Here is a 17,455-nt window from a genome sequence, read left to right as displayed (position 1 = left end):
TGGGGACAAAAAACTCTTTCATAAAAACATTCCTTTCGGTTCTTAATGAATTAACATTTTAAGTAACATTAGTATGCATAAAACTCTATAATAACATTTTAATTTACTAGAAAGCTTATACTTAATTGCTTAAGGGCTTAAAATCAATCGGCTAGAAGTTCTAACTTAGCAGAATAAAATTATGGAACCCGAAATAGAAATTAATCGCGAAAAAGAAAAATAAAAGGCATTCGTCCTCAAAATTTTAAGCACCAAGTGCCAGAAGAAAGGCTCTTGAATGCTTTTAGTAACCGCGGCCTCTTCCTCTACTGTATCCATTAGAAAAACGGTTGTTGTTCCTTTGATCAGAATACCCACCACGGTTCCCTCTCCCGCCAAACCTAGGACCGCCGCTACCAGAGTATCCACCTCTATAATTACCGAATCTTCCTCTCGATACGTCTCTTTCTTGTAATTTAGGCAAGGCTTTTACCACCTCCAACCTCACTTGGGCAGCGTTTTCTGAACCTGAGATTAAGATATATAAAAAAGGCGTCAAATTTAACCAAAGCTACATGCAAACTTGGCACAAAGATAATTGATGAAAACATCTTGCTTTACATACCAACGAGGAATGTGTCCAAATCTTCGACTGGAACATCGAAAACAGCACCGTTCTGATCAGCTGTCAATGCGAACCCTTTAACTGACTCTACCTTGTCCTCGGGTAAGAACCTCCGTAATATAGAGAACGCAAAACTGGAGATAGAGAAGTTAGAATGACAAGTAGAGAAAACAATTGTGTATAGAACAAAATGCAATCCTCTACAGATCAAAGGAATATTAGATGTGTCATACAAATTAGTTTAACTAGTCAAGTCTCGGTATAGACAACAGAAACTAGAAGTGAAAACACTCTTTTCTCATTGCCCTACTTCCTATTTGGTGTGTTTCAAACAATCTTTAAGGCTCGTTATCAATCATTTCTCATTTTCGTATTTCATCTTTAGTAAATGATCTTCACTATGGCCAGATCATTGCCCTACTTATTAGGTGTGTTTCAAACAATCTTTAAAGGCTCGTCATCACTCATTTCTCAGTTCCGTATTTCATCGTAAGAGTTATCCTTCAGGCACATCCTATATAACTAGTAGTCAACATAAAATTACCGATCTTGGGGTATTTTCAACTGTTCAATGTTTCATTCTCTTCAGTTTTATTTAACTTTTTATCCTTGCGCAATGTAAAATTTGATAGAAAAAGTTCACCAAAAAAAGGGTAAAAGAACGATGCCAAGGATATCATCCACTTACGATGGGGTATATATTGGTCTTCCAGCCTCCAGTAGTAATGTTACATGACCCTCCATGCCAGTTAAGAGTGATCTTTCCTTTATATCCGAATACCCCTGTAAAGAGACAAAAACCCATAAATTTTCAAAAAAAAAAAAAACTGAACTACGACGTCAATGTACTTGGTAAACATTAAAACTCACAGCCGCTTTAGCAAGAGCTTTTGCAAGTATATCCACAGCAGATAGACCAGAAGTACTCAAAAGCTCCTCTGCAGCATCCTTGAAAGCTGGAATCACACTGCATTTAGGAACGAAGGTGGGTAGCGGATCAGTAAGATGAAAATGATACCAGTTGCAAATCTTATTAAAAGAAAAACTTAAATACCTATCAGATATTTGGGAGATGGCTTCAGCTGCCTCAACACCAGCTGCTTTGGCAACATCAGCCGGCTGGGGTGCAGATAAGTGTTCAAATTTCACACCAGATTCTCTTTCTATTTTTGATACACTGGACTTCTTTGGATCGTAAAGCATCACTGCTACACCAGTGTTACCTGAAAAAAGAATAGAGTATTAGAAGCGACTATAGAAAAAGCTACCAAACAGAACAAAGAGCATAACGCAACATATACCAGCTCTTCCCGTTCGACCAGAACGATGAATATAAGCTTCAACATCACGTGGCGGTTCGCACTAAACGCAAAAAAGACAAGTTAATAAGACAGACCTACAAAAATCATAAGGTGCTAGTTTAAAAGCCATAGTGCAGAAAACTTACTTGAATGATCAACTGCACATCATTTATATCGAGGCCTCTAGCTGCTACATTTGTTGCTACCAGTGTCATAAACTTTCCAGATCTAAATCCTTTAAGGGTAACCTGAAACTCAGAAAATCAAGAATCAGTTAAAGGTCTTAACGCACTACTTGAAAGCCACTTCAGATAGCACAGAAATAGGAAGGGGTCAAAACTAAGAAAATTACCTCACGTTGTGTCTGTTGTATATCCCCATGCAAAGGTCGTGCTCCCGGCAATGAGCTAGCAAGTTGGGACGCACATTCTTTTGTCTCGGTAAAAATTATAGAACGGCCTCCACTGTATCAACATATCAAAGAAATAAGATACTTCCTCTATCCCTGCCATTTTGCACTAGTTTCTATTTTAATATGTCCAACATACTTTGCTTGCTTTCTTTATTTGGTAATGGTCTCCACAATCAAATTTTATTATAATGACCCAAAAGCCTTAACTATATGTCAAATCAAGAAAAAGAATTAACCAACCTGCCATAGCAACGAATAATGTCTGGGATGAGATCAGCCCTTGCAGATGCAGAACATGGCATAACAATGTGCCTGACATTGGTGCTTGCCTTCATTTTTTGATCACTTACAAGATCCACAGTTTTCTTAGCAGACTTGAGAAACCTAGTAGAAATCTTGACAAAAAAAAAAAAAACAGTTCTGTTTAGGATGCACATCTATCAACAAAAATCTGATTTCCAACATGAACATCCCTTTATGCAAGAGATAACTAGGGTATACATGCATCAGAACTAAAGTAACAATATCATTAGAAAAATCAGGGAAGACTCCAACCTGCTTTACCCAATTGGGTAAGGTTGCACTAAAGAGAAGAGTCTGAACTTTGGTGACATCATCAACTTTCCCTGAAGATACAGACAGGTTGTCACTTGTCAGAATATGTGGAATAGCATTTTGGAGCTCATTTCCTATTGATTTATTTGAGCAAAATTATAGCTTAAAAATTAGCATTGAGGATCATCACTAAACTTTTTCTGTCCAACAATAATAAAGAAATGTATCCATTCATAGTTGACATCCATCAAAGTCCGAATTATAGAGCATCAATAGTCTTGTGTGAGCCACTAGAAGACCAGGTAAAAATTATAGACAGTTAAAGAAGACTGTCTATCCAAGCAAAGTAGAGAATATTGGAGTCGTGGAGGTCTCAATGTACCAGGCAATGTTGTTTTCGAAAAATTATCCCTTCCCTACATGAATGGAATGTAAGGGAAGGGAGGAATGCTTGATAGATAAGAAAGAGTTTTCCTGAGTTACGGTAGACAGGAATCATGAGAATTAGGATTGGTAAGAGAGACTGGAGATATGTAAATTACTTCTATTATTTATCTTAATACGAAGATTATATGTTCAAGACCTGCATTGGCATTGTTGTATTTATCTTAATAAGATACAAAGTGATTTGAATCTCGTCTTCATATGAGTTAAACATAGTAATGAAATACATTCCTTTACACTTAATAGTCTATACCTTCCATTAACCCTTTGGTGACTGTGTACTAAAGGAAGTTCATGAAAATTGCAAAGCCGCTTATATGATGATGTGCATAGAAGGACCAACATACCTAGTATCAATTCAACATCATCAACAAAACCCATTCTAAGCATCTCATCAGCTTCATCCAAGACACGGAACAGCAATGAGCCAAGGTTAAGACAACCCTTTTCCAAAAGATCCTACAGACATTTAAAGAAAAAGTCAGACAATCCCCGAAACAGTAGCTGAAAAGTTAAGTATAGATTTCACTAAGCATTGCAAAATAGTAATTCCTCTTTTGCACAGGAACAAGTAAATAAATTTCTATTTTGCAAGTATATTAATAACACCTATTGTCAATACAGAGTACAGAGTAAGATATATCATTGTGAATTCTTCAAACTCTCTTCCTCGATATAATCTAAATAGTTAGGTTAGGGTCATATAAAATATACCTTAACACGGCCAGGTGTTCCTACTACAACATCAACACCTCTTTTCAAGCTAGTTATCTGAGATTGGAAGGGTGCTCCCCCATATACACAGCAAGATGCAAGTCCTACGGCACGTCCATACAATTCAAAATCAGCATAGACCTACATACATGCAAATAAGTATAATAAGATATCTAAAACACTCCCTACACTCAGTAAAAAGTACAAAATCAATGTTAAACAACTATAAGAAACGATTGATCCTGTGCTAGGTTACCTGAGTTGCCAATTCCCTGGTGGGTAGGAGAACCAAGACGCTCGGGGATCTCCCATAACCACTGTTCTTTAGCGTTTTAGTGCGCCCATTCACAAGTGATTCTAATATTGGTAGCACAAAAGCAAGTGTCTTGCCCTGTATAATGACAAGGAGATAAATATCATTAAGATAAAACTTTTTTCAGGTATGTTCAACAACAAAGAAATTTGGAAGATGAAGTCCAAATGTTAGTAAGGATCAGCAAAAAGAAAACTATGAGAGCAAAACTTTTTGTTATGCTATGGAGGGAAATGCTGTACATGATCTGGTTACAAAGGAATGAAAAAGTGTTTAGAGGTCATGTTCTTAGTTGTGACCCAGTTTGTAGGCAGATTTTGTTTAGGTTGGCTTGTATTAATTAAATTTTACATATTAAAAATATATTTCACATAGTAATTCTCCATGAAAATAAGTGCAAACAACCAGCAATCCAAAACTCGCTTTGATCTCCATGTTATGGAAGAGCTGTGTCACAGATATTCAATGCCATTAACACCCTTTAACAAAATTAAATTACCCTAATTACTCAACCAAACCCAGTCGAAGCCATCAACAAAATTAAAGTAATAATATCATATCCTATTTCGACATATCCAATCAAAATCAAATCCAAAAACATAAGCCCACAATAAGCAACAAAACCAAACCTTTTTATGACATTTAAATCTAGAATTTTTCAATTGATAAAAACTTATTTCAACATTTACAATCAAATAAATAACAAGAACGGACATTAAATAAACAAATTACAAATCAAAAAACACATACCTGCCCTGTACGCGCACGGCCAACTAAATCACACCCATCAAGAACAATATCAAAAGTCATGGCTTGAATAGGAAATAAAGCTTTGATTCCTTTTGAAGTTAATGCATCCTTCAAAGGTTTTGAAATCCGAAAATTCGAAAGCGAATTAGGATCATTCTCCTCTTCCTCAACATCACTAGCTTCCATTAATTTAGCCTTCTTCTTCTTAACCTTTGAATCAGCAGAAACAGGCTCAATTAATTCAGAGCTAGAGTCACTCTTATTTTCATCGTCATCATCATTCAAATCCACAGCTTTACGCTTCTTCTTCTTCTCTTTCTCTTCTTTACTCTTCTTACCGCTGCTAATTTTCTCTTTTTTGTTGATTTTGGTGTCGGAAATCAGGGTTTCAAGCTTCATTTTTTTCTCTTTTTTGTGGGTCTTTGGGGATTCGGGTGAGATGGAATCGACCATGGCTAGGGAAGGCATTTGAAGGGAGATAAAGAGGGAATCGAATTTTCCTCCTGATGAAGATTAAAGAAGAAGAAAAGAGAGACTTTAAATTAGGGTTTTGGTTTCTCTCTCTTGTTCCTCTTCTTCGTATTCTTCAATTGCAGGAAGAATGAAAGAGGGCGAAAAATAGTTAGGGTTTTGGGTTTTATTATGTTGTATGTTTAGTTTGTGGGAGCGTTAGAAGTGTGGCGGCCGTTGGATTTTGAAACCCTATTGTATTGAAAAGGTGGCCGTCGGATATGAAAACTAGAGTTTTAGTTCAATCAATAAGGCCAACTATACTTAAAAAGGATCGAATGCAAGTGGCTAAATTTTGGCGGTTGAAACCGTATCATGATGATCATTGATTAGAGGTGTTTAATGGGGCAGGACGGGCGAGGTGGGACGGATTGGGTTAGAACAAAACAACTTCTTAACGGGCTGAATCGGATCGAGTTGGGTTAAATATCATTTTGACCCTCTCTAACCTGGCCCATTTATTAAATAATTCTCATTTTATTAACTAATCATAAAATCATGTTCTTAATGGCAGTCTTGAGTCTATTGACTATTAAGTAATGTTAGTTCGGGGCAAATTACTGATGCAGTTCTCGTACAGCGTCGCGTTTAGATCATTAATCTTACAAGCTTGATCATTTGAAATTGGGAAATGTAACACTAGTTTGTTATCTTTATTGGTTAATTATTCAATACGGGTTTAGATCATTTGAAGTTTGTCCATTAATTTCGTTCAGCATGACTAGAGATGTAATAAAGTATGAAGACGACTCAATAAAAGTCTGCTCCAACCCGCTAATTTTAAATCAACTTGCCCCGTTAAAAGTATGTATGGCCCTTTAATAAATTAATGGCCTTGACCCTTTTAACATGGGCCATGTTACGGGCTTAGCAGCCTCTGACCCAGTAAGCACCTTTGATCATGAATCATGATCATCATACCTACGATATCTCACTCTAAAAATTATAATTAGGGTGTGAAAAAGGGATGGAAAACGACAAACTAAACCTTTATTAGAGAAAATTACGGTCAAAGAGCCATTTAACTCGAAAAAGACCCACACAAAAAAAAAGAAATAATATTTACTAATAAGTCAGATTTCTTTTATAAAGATGATCACAAAGTTTAATCCATTTCAATTTAAAGTAAAACTTCAAAATCCAAATAATAATCCGGAAAATTTGCAAAGAAACACCTTATAGTTTTTTGTAAAAAAAACACCTTTTAAAATTTTTTTTGTAAAAAAACACCTTTTAAGAGACTTTTTATTAAAAAAACACCTTAAATCAGTTTCCGGTGACTTTTGTCAACTTTCAGGCGTTGACTATGCCATTTGAGCTCAAAAGTCAACGCCTGAAAGTTGACAAAAGTCACCGGAAACTGATTTAAGGTGTTTTTTTAATAAAAAGTCTCTTAAAAGGTGTTTTTTTACAAAAAAAAATTTCAAAGGTATTTTTTTACAAAAAAACTGATTTTATAAGGTATTTCTTTGCAATTTGCCCTAACAATCCACTTCAATTGAAAGTAAAACTCCAAACAAATAATTCACTTCAATTGAAAGTAAAACTCCAAACAATAAAAAAAAAATAAAAGAACAAAGTTAACACGTCATTATGATTTAGATATTAACCTGGAGTAAAGTAAGATAATTGAAGTTCAGTTCAAGTCTCTTGAGGTTGTTAAATCCGCTTAAGCATGCAACCTTAAATATATACATATATTTGAACATAAATTATCGTGAGGGACGGTCTCTTTAAGAGACCATTTTTAATTGGGCCAATTCAATATATATTTTTAAAAATGTTGTATATAGGCATTAAAAATAATGTAAATAAATTTTTAAAATATTGAAAATAAACATTAAGGATATGGTAAGTAAGCATTAAGGATAATGTAAGTAGGTATTAAAAATACGGTAACCAGGCATTAATCTTTATTGGGTTGGGCTTGAGATACGTCTCTAAAAGAGACTGTCTCTCAAGAGACTAGCTGATATTTGTATGTCAAAGAGTACAATTTTCTATGACTAGCTATGTACTAATAGAGTTGGGATAATCCATTTTCATGTCTCTCGACTCTCATGATTTATGTGTTAAGAGTATAAAATATATACTAGGGCCTCAACCAAAAGCTTAAGTTATGGTTGAGGCCCTATAAGCTTTTGGTTGAGTTGGACACGGTATTAAAAGTCATTGAGGTCACTGATTCGAATCTCAACTACCCCTCGTTTAAAGGGAATATTTAGCGCCGGATATGAAGAGAATATGTGTTGCATCCACACTTCTAGACTAAAAGACTCTCGTGTGAGGGGGCGTTTTAGAGTATATAACATATCATGGCCCTTAACCATCAGCATAAATTTTTTGTTGAGTTAGTCTTTGATATAATGATGAGGAATTTATTATGTCATCATCATCATCCTACCCAGTATATCTCGCTTATAGAAAACTAAGGCTAGGGTCTGGAGAGAGAAAGACGGCGGCAACTCATACCCATAAAGGAGAATGCGGCCAAAAGAGTCTTCCGGCTCAGGAAGACAAAGAGACGTAATAACACGTGAAAGATAACTTAAAGGCCTATAAAAACAAAAGAAGGGCCACTACAAAAAGAAAACAAAGAACTAATAGAAAGTGAACGATAAAAGCAAGAGGTTAAGGACACTAAACGATAAACTAAGAGGACATCGCACTAGTGGAAAAAACCGTATCTGCTAATCATTTGTTGCGGTTTTTTATATACACAGTGATAAATAGGAAAAAGAATTAGGCAAAAAAAATGACAACAAATGTTGCGGTTTTACTGGTGCCTGCAGCATTTAACCTTTTAAAAACGCGCCATTTAAAGTTACAAAACCTTTGTTCTGTTTCACTAAATCCTCTTCAACCTACTGTACGTTTTCTTCAAGCACGATTGTTACTTCTTCAAGCTACAATCATTTTCTTCAAACCCACAGTTTTAAACCCACGAAATTTTCTGTTGCTCTTGCCTTTCTTGTTCTTCTTCATCATCTGCTACTTCTTGTTCTTCTTCAAACCCACGAAGTTTTAAACCCACGAATTTTTTTTTAGTAATAATTAACATCTGCTGCTTCTTCTTGTTCTTTATTATTTCTTACACTTCAAATTCTTGCTCTTCTTCATCATCTACTGCTTACCCACGAAATACCCATTGTTTTTGCTTTTCTTAAACCCACGAAAAACCCACGAAATTTGGGCTTAGTTCTTGCTCTTCTTCAAGGTATAATTTTCTAAAGCTTAGTTCTCAAACTCATTGTTGTTCAAGCTTCATTAATTGTGTTTTAGGCTTAGTTTTTTTTTAACTATTTTTTTTTTCATTGTATAGGTTATACACAACCCATAATCCATGAAAATTCAAGGTATAATTTTCATTTTGATTTTGTAAATTAGGTTTAAATTTATCATAATTTATGAATGTATATGTAGTTGTTGTTTTTAAGTTTTAAAATTATCATACATTTCATGTTTTGTTATATTTTAAGTAATTTCTTCATTTTATTTATGAATGTGTATGTAGTTGTGATTTTTAAGTTTTAAATTTATGATAATTTTTTTATAGTTTGAAAATTAGGTTTAATTAGGATTGTTTATGGTTAAATTTATTATTATTAGGGTTAATTAAGGTTAAAACAATCTTCTTATTAGAATATACATATTTTTTTAACAATTTATAGATTATGATGGTTTATTATTAATATTGTAAATTAGGGTTAAATGAATGATTATTACTTAATTTTGTGGTTAATTATAGTTTGTTATGTATATATGTTAAAAGTTGTTATTAATTTTGTTTTGAATTAATTAATCACACTAATTAAGATGACAAAAGATCGTTCTTGGATGTATGGAAGCATTGAATCGTCAGAATTTATTGATGGCGTATTAGAATTTTGTAGCATTGTGGTTGAACATCAACTTAGGACGGGGAGTTGGTTTTTATTGCCCATGTGTCACTTGTGGAATGTATCAAAGGTAGACAGTGTTTATATTCTTAGGGAGCACCCACTATAGACTTGGCAAATCTGATTGTCGAGGATCAGCAAAGTCAACATGGAGATCCTAAGTCTTCGGCCGAGCCAACACCCGAGCCCATTATCCCTGTAGCACTCTAGCCCATTACTACCCCCGAAGGGCAAATCCTACACTGGAGACCATGAACTCCGTTGCTCAAAATCCGGAGCCAACTCCCGAGCCAGTGGTAAAGGTACATAGTTTTTAAATATATAAGCACTTATTAATTTAAATTGCAACGTGTTTTAATATTTTATTATGATGCTTACTACACTAAACGACACAATTTTCAGGAGGCGACTACTTGTTCTCTTTTGCTGCCTCAGTTAGGTGTTGCTAGTGATGGCGACTTAACTGAGGTTGCATTTGGTGTGGCACAGCCAACCAGAGAGGGCCAAACAGTGCATTTCATGCCTGTTACAAGTGGCCACATCAGTGAGACCGTAGAAACTATTCTAAAGGGGTTTGAAGATTTCTCACTCCCGGTTCCAATGCCAGAATGGAACCTTGAGAAACTATCAGACGCCCTAAGTAGTTTCGTCACATGGCCATATGCTTGGGTCCGATTCACTACCATGGTAATAATCATTTGTATCTTATTTATTTTTATTTTTTTTAATTGCATGCTTACACTAATTTAATTGTATAAATTAAAATAGAAAGAGTCCAAAGGACTCTAAGAGAGGGATCGGTTCCTCATCAAAGGTGTCGACTGGGTCAAAGTCGATGGCAATCACTCCATTTTTGACTGATGCGAAGCTAAAACATCTTTCTCAAGATTGCAAATGGCAGCACACATGTGCATCTCGCATGCGTGAGGAGGACCCAATCGTTCTAATCCTGCAGAAAGAACAATTCTGCTTTGTTGAGAGCACTTTTGTAATTATTGGTCCTAGTGAGATTGGGCAATTTTTGAGAGGAGAAATGTTGAATGTAGCTCTTATCCATGTCTACATGAGGTGATGTTCATTATCTTACCATTTAGGCATTATTGTTTAATTGTTTTAATAACCGAATTACTGACAAAATTTTCTTATTCATGAGTTTAATGCGGCTTACGAGGAGCTAAATTCTTGCGAACCTCCAATGAAAATTGGATGGCTTTATCCTGAATCGATTTCGGGTACTAAAAGCGTAAATGATCCAGATAACGTCAAGGCATACATTGAGACTGCTTTGAATAATTCCTTGCATCTAAACACACGTTCATTCTGACTCCATATGTGGAAAAGTAAGTTTTATTTTTGAAATTGAACTTATCTATTGATTTTTAAGTTCACATAATCTCTAATTTATTTATTTTAAATTTGTGTTTGTAGTGTGCATTGGATACTTTTGGTCATTTGTCCTTTGACGAATACTGTGCACGTCTTCGACTCATTACAAAAAGTTCAAAGCCCGCCTCGCAACACAAAATTCAAAGCCTTGTTGAATGCGTAATTTTATAAATTTTACCAATTTCATTTAATTAAGTGTTATATATACATAAATATTATTACATTAATATTATTACATGCATAGATATATAAATAGTTATACTTTTCTCATGCGTTTCAGCACAATGAAGAAAGTGCGTGGAGAAATGGGATCTATATCCAGAGCCACATTACCGAAATGGACCGCAGTAAAGGTACACAACACTATTCGAAATATGTTTCATTTAAGTGTTTTTGGCACTTTTGCGCATAAAGTAGCTCAAACATGGTTTGTTTTGCACGAAACTAGGCACACAACACTATTTAGTTTATATTATTGTGTTGAAGTGGTTAGAATTATAAATCATAGTCATATGCTAGAAATTACGTGCTAAGTTGCGATTTTAAGGGTTTTTAAGCTTTTTTGGCACTTTCACGCATACAGTAGCTCAAACATGGTTTGTTTTGTACGAAACTTGGCACACAACACCATTTGGTATATATTATTGTGTTGAAGTGGTTAGAATTAAAAATCATAGTCATATGCTAGAAATTACGTGCTAAGTTGCAATTTTAAGGGTTTTTAAGTTTTTTTGGCACTTTCGCTCATAAAGTAGCTCAAACATGGTTTGTTTTGCACGAAACTTGGCACACAACACTATTTGATACATATTATTGTGTTGAAGTGGTTAGAATTCAAAATCATAGTCATTTGCTAGAAATTACGTGCTAAGTTGCGATTTTAAGGGTTTTTAAGCATTTTTGGCACTTTCGCGCATAAAGTATCTTAAACTTGGTTTGTTTTGCACGAAACTTGGCGCACAACACTATTTGGTTTATATTATTGTGTTAAAGTGATTAGAATTGAAAACCATAGTCATATGCTAGAAATTACGTGCTAAGTTGCGATTTTAAGGGTTTTTAAGTTTTTTTTGGCACTAACATCTATTTTCTCTTAGTGCTTTCGACCAGATTATAATACCATTCATTGCGGATACTACTCTCTCAAATACATGGACGATATCTTACAATCTGTAAAGGAGGTTGGAGTCGAAAACATTGATGCCGTAAGTATTTGTTACGTTCTTAAATTATAATATTATATATTTATTACTATTGGTAAAATCTAATGTTTATGTATCATTTAATTTAATATTATATTATAGGTTTTATACGACACTCCAAGGAAAACACGCCCTTTGAGAGATGGGGACATGCGCGAATGGAAAGACAAGATTGTCGCGTATCTTGCTAATTTTTGTTCTTGGTAAATAATGTAATTAGTTTAGATTTAGGATTTTTGTATATGTATATATTATTATATATACGATGGAGAGTGTATATATATATTAGTTGGTGATTATTGGTGAAGATTGGTGATTATCATTAAATTATTACATTGTACATTAATCATTGGATTATTTATTAATATTCAACGAAAAAAATATACATATGCTATATGTTGCGGTTCTCCCAAAATCGCAGCATATAGTGTATTTTTGATTTTTTTTTTTAAAAAAAGACTATATGCTGCGGTTTTGGGAGAACCGCAGCATATAGTCTTACACTATATGTTGCGGTTCCTATAAAACCTCAGCATATAGTCTTTTTTTGTATTGCGGTTTTAAACCGCAGCATTTAAAATAGGTCATCTACTGCTATGACTAATGCTTGGGTCTAAACTGCAACATATTATGGCCAAAAAACTGCAGCACATGAGGATTTTTCCACTAGTGTCAGTATTCTAAGACATGAATATGACATCTCCAACTGCTCTTATCCCTAGTATGGTCCACAGAGAGGTTTAACTCATGCAAGTCAACTCTTATTTGCTCATTTCAAGTTCTCCTGGGTTTTCCTCGACTCCTCTTACCCTCTACTATAATGCTTTCTACCCTCCTCACAGGGGCGTCGAAAGTCTTTCTCTGCACATGACCAAACCACCTCAATCTATTTTCGCACATTTTTCCAGATATAGGGGCTACCCTTAGTTTGTCCCTAAACTCTTGGTTCTTAATTCGATCCATCAATATGTGCCCACACATCCACCTCAGCATACGTATTTCTGTAACTTCCATCTTATGTTCGAAAATCTTCTTTACAGGCCAACATTCGATCCCATATAGTATAGCAGGTCTGATTGCAGGCCAACATTTCTGTAATTAATTATGTGTACGATGATATTTCTTTGCTTTCTATTCCAAAATTGTTTTGATTTATGATCTACTTATCCGTTTCATTTAATCTTATAATTTGCTATATTTTTATTTTTAAACATGATATTTCTTTTAATCTTATTTAGAAATTCAATTTCTCTTTCATCTTATATTTAATTCATTTGTGTAGCCTTATACTCCTAGTAATAACCAAGCAAACTTAATATAAATTAATGAAAATGCAAATATATATAGCAAATTGAGAGACAAAAGAGTATATAGATTCGGGTTGTTATCATGTGGTCATCTCCAATATATCAAACTTTAAGGACAGTTACTTGCATCAGTATTCATTGCATGACAATTATAATAAATACTTAATCCTAATTAATATAAATTTTAACTGTTGATGTCATCTCACTAAAAAAATAGTCCCTTACTGAAATACCTAATCACCTCCATTATCCATCCATGTTAAGCCTGAAATTCGTCCCATTTCACAACTTGTGAAAAGAGAATTTCATTACTTACATAAAACGACTTCAACACAACTCAGAAAAGGTTCAAGTCATATTGGGTCGTTTATGTACCGTGCCTATCATGCCTTGTGTCAATTCGTGCCATAAATAGCATCTTTATGTACAAGTTGGATCGTAAACAATATCGTACTATGTCGTGTAGTGTTATGCTTTTGACATGTGATACTTGGACAACCCGTACGACAACCCGAACTACTTCCACTTTAGCCCAACAAGAGATAGGATAAACCATAGAAAGTAAGAGATACTCTTGTGAGAGACCATTTTTGATATAGGTTGACTATGTATTAAACAAGAACCAAACTATAGCACACGTTTGTATTTTGAAGTTTCGAATTCAATAAATAAAGCTGATTAGTTTCTATTGTAATGGATTTGTTTTGTGATTTTTGTGGTTTGAAACAAGGAAAATTAAGAAAGATATGTTGATTGAACAACTTAAAAATGGCTGAAACAAAGGTTTAATTTTGATACAGAATTCACCACGAAATTAAAGCTATGGGTTCCTAAGAACACATTCAATCTTTAGCCAAAAGAATGAAAAGCAAAGGAATTTCAACTTACTTTTAACTACTCCAAGTTAAAATTAAATTGCAAAGAAAGAACAAGAAATGCTCAAAGGTTGTTTCTATTAAAGATGTAATGGAAGTGAGTGAATTACAAGAGAGCAAGTAGCTTATTTATACTAAAAAATTCAGCTACTAAAGATTACAACTTGCAAGAAAAATCTGAATATTACACAATAGCAAGCTCTCAACAGCTATATTTTTAAATCTAGAGGATATTTGAAAATAAAGTGCTTGGCTTGATTTGACTTGATTTGCAAATGTCCTTCAATAATCTTTATATATCCTTGATGATTTTCAACCATTTTGTTGATTTTATGGCTGAATGTTTTGCTTCATTTCTTGCTTCACACGCTTTGTAAATTTCGAACCCATTTGAGCCAAAAATAAATACTAGACTTAAAGAAAATTACAACTTAACTAACTAAACATGAGACATGATTAAACTTGATCCCAAACCTAGCTTAATCATTTCTAAAGGACTCAAATATTTGAAATGAAATTAAAGATTCAAATTAATGAAGACTTAGTTTATGACTACGAAATTAAAGAGCTTGACATTTGGACTTTGAATTTGAGCGTCTTTTGTTTGATGTATTATTGTATTGATCTTAGCTAACTCATGAGAATTAAATGTAAGTGATTCTACATCAATTTTCGACCTCAAAACAAGATTTTTATTTACTAATAATTATATTAATTAAACTATTCAATTCATATATGAAGAATAGATTAGAAAGAAGAAAGATTACATGTCTTGAAGTATTTATGCTTTTGTCATGAGGCCATTATCTTATCATATCCGCTCAAAAAAATCTTCCACCAAAAATGGATTTTTGATTTGTTGTTCATTCAACTACCTTACTTTACCATGTTGCTGACACACTACTTTTGAAACTTAGCATAAACTTAAGTTTCTAAAATAATTTAAGTGTCCCTTTATTTCTACACATAGTATTTTTAAAAAGTTACCTTACTATTTATTCTTTATATAAAATAAAAAAATATACACCTTATAATATTAATTTTTTATAATTTTTAATTATTCACAATTAAATACTTAAAAGATCAAAATAATACATGTATAGCAGATAAACAAGAAGTTTAACAACTAATTTGAACCAAATGAAGTAAGAACAGTTACAGTGACGAATTTTATCAAAGTAATGCATAAATAGCGTAAAAAAAAGAAGCATAGCAACTAATTTTAAATCAAAAAAGCAATAACAACTACAGTGACAAATTCAAAACAAAATCAAAAATCATCGATAATATTTGTGACTAATAAAATTTAAATTAGCGATATATGAAATTTAAAATCAGATAAATGCTTGCATAATCATGAGGCAAAGAATAAAATATGTCACATGCCTACCTCTCAAAATTATTATATTATACTCCGTGCTTTTCTTTATAAGTTTCATTTATTAAAATACATTTCTTTGTTATACAACCATAACAAATCGCTTTCGTAACAAATAAAGGTGAGTAGCCATTACCCCCCATTTACAGAGCATGGTCCATGTATATCAAGTAGTGGTGGTCCATCTTTATTACTTGTAACATCCCTAATTAATACCAATTAGCTGCCATTTGTCTTAGCAATTACCTTGTTTATAGGCCCATTGTGGCTTCATTACATTATATATTTTCATGTCCCATTCTAATATTTTTACAACAATGTTTAATGTTTAAGTCTTATTTTCAATATCACGTATGAATCAAAACAAATCAATGTAGATATGATGCATATTGTGTGAAATCGTCTTATTATAAGATAAACTCATATAATTAGACTAATTTTTAAATCGTAAGTGATTACTCTAATACACTAAATATACATAATCAACACAATAAAAATAATCTTACCATGAAACAATCTCATTTAAGAATTTGTGACGTTAATATTGTCAAATACTTTACTCAACTCTGTTGTTGATCTACAACTAACAAAATTTGTTTCCAACTGCGGGACAAACAGAAATTAGTAAACAATGTTAATGAAAACTTTCTTGTGTTCGACGCGCATTTACATGTAAACAGTGTTTTTGTACTAAACAAAATCAAATCAAATATAATTATTTTTAAAAAAATTATACATATAAATAATTTTGGTAAAGGAATTCAAATAAACAAAAACAAGTGAATTCACATGAAAATATCTACATTTAAAAGATAAAATAACAATATAATACTAGTAATATATTAATTTTATTTATGAAGTATCTCCTCTATCCCACGAAATTTACTTTTATTCTACCTTTCTTTTTAGTTCCATCAAATTTACCCTAGTTTTATTTATGATTATAACCTACATTTTTTCTTTAATTCACATACCCACATTTGACTTATTTTTCCATTTTTTTTACACATTTATACCTATGTCTCTACAAAGTTATTTTATATCGATTTTTTCTTGGTTTTTCCACCAAATATCTATGAGAAAAATTTAATGAGAGGAAGGTGTATACCACTAGAAACAAAATATGAGTAATTAAATTTTAATTTTAATAAGTTAAAAATACACTTGTGGTGAAGATAAAATCAATTAAAATTAGATGAAAAGTCACTATTTCATCACATTTTTGTTGATAAATAAAAAAAATTTTACAATATGGGTCTTTTCTTAGTACTAGTACATTATTGTCCTCATAGGCCATTAAGGTGAAACATAGAAGTATACTGTTGCCCTTATCTATGACTAGCCTCAGACTGAGCTATCATTCCCAACTTTCCGTGTTTCCCTGATGACACTTTCTTATCACTCACAGCGCTGTAGAAAGTGAGTCTTTATATAACGACACTTCTCACTTTGTAAGTAACTGTTACAAACTTGCAATAAAAAATCACTCGTTCATGTAATTTTGCATTAAATGAAAAATTGGCAAAAATTAATTAATCTTCGTTTTTTCCAATTTTATTTTCTGTATAATTACTGAAAATAAATTTGACTTTTATTTATTTCTGATTGCTTGACAATAAGTGAATTTATTTTTGATAAATATAAAATTTATTTTAAAATAAATAATATTTGAATTTATTTTAAGTAATTAAAGTAAAAGTTAATTGATTATCGACAATTTCCACTTATATTAAATGGAGTAAACTCTTGGGAGCATAATATTTCTTTATTATTTCTCATATATATCCATCAAAAATCAATCCATC

At 32.9% G+C, this 17,455-nt stretch overlaps 1 protein-coding gene across 1 annotated transcript; it reads right to left on the bottom strand.

Moving 5' to 3' along the window:
• On the bottom strand, positions 1–5,717 carry LOC130807005 (DEAD-box ATP-dependent RNA helicase 7). Its single transcript, XM_057672285.1, has 14 exons — positions 5,094–5,717; positions 4,287–4,421; positions 4,031–4,171; positions 3,664–3,775; positions 2,873–2,943; positions 2,558–2,712; positions 2,258–2,369; positions 2,052–2,153; positions 1,906–1,966; positions 1,659–1,827; positions 1,475–1,571; positions 1,293–1,387; positions 605–738; positions 1–507 (listed from the first exon to the last, which is right to left on the bottom strand). Exons 1-14 carry the CDS (start codon positions 5,559–5,561, stop codon positions 284–286), a joined length of 2,076 nt encoding a protein of 691 aa, XP_057528268.1. The 5' UTR covers positions 5,562–5,717; the 3' UTR covers positions 1–283.
• Positions 5,718–17,455: the final 11,738 nt, after the last annotated feature.

The sequence above is a fragment of the Amaranthus tricolor genome, chromosome 2 (assembly GCF_026212465.1).
Source record: "Amaranthus tricolor cultivar Red isolate AtriRed21 chromosome 2, ASM2621246v1, whole genome shotgun sequence".
Taxonomy (NCBI): Eukaryota; Viridiplantae; Streptophyta; class Magnoliopsida; order Caryophyllales; family Amaranthaceae; genus Amaranthus; species Amaranthus tricolor.
Note: the sequence above shows the minus strand (reverse complement) of the source record. Positions and strands in the feature narration are given on the sequence as shown.

Coding starts and splice junctions, on each gene's coding strand:
- LOC130807005 (XM_057672285.1), bottom strand. CDS start 5,561: ATGCCTTCCCTAGCCATGGTCGATTCCATCTCACCCGAATCCCCAAAG. Junction 4,172..4,286: donor CCAGGGAATTGGCAACTCAG/GTAACCTAGCAC, acceptor GCATGTATGTAG/GTCTATGCTGATTTTGAATT. Junction 2,944..3,663: donor TGATGTTGAATTGATACTAG/GTATGTTGGTCC, acceptor CTGTATCTTCAG/GGAAAGTTGATGATGTCACC.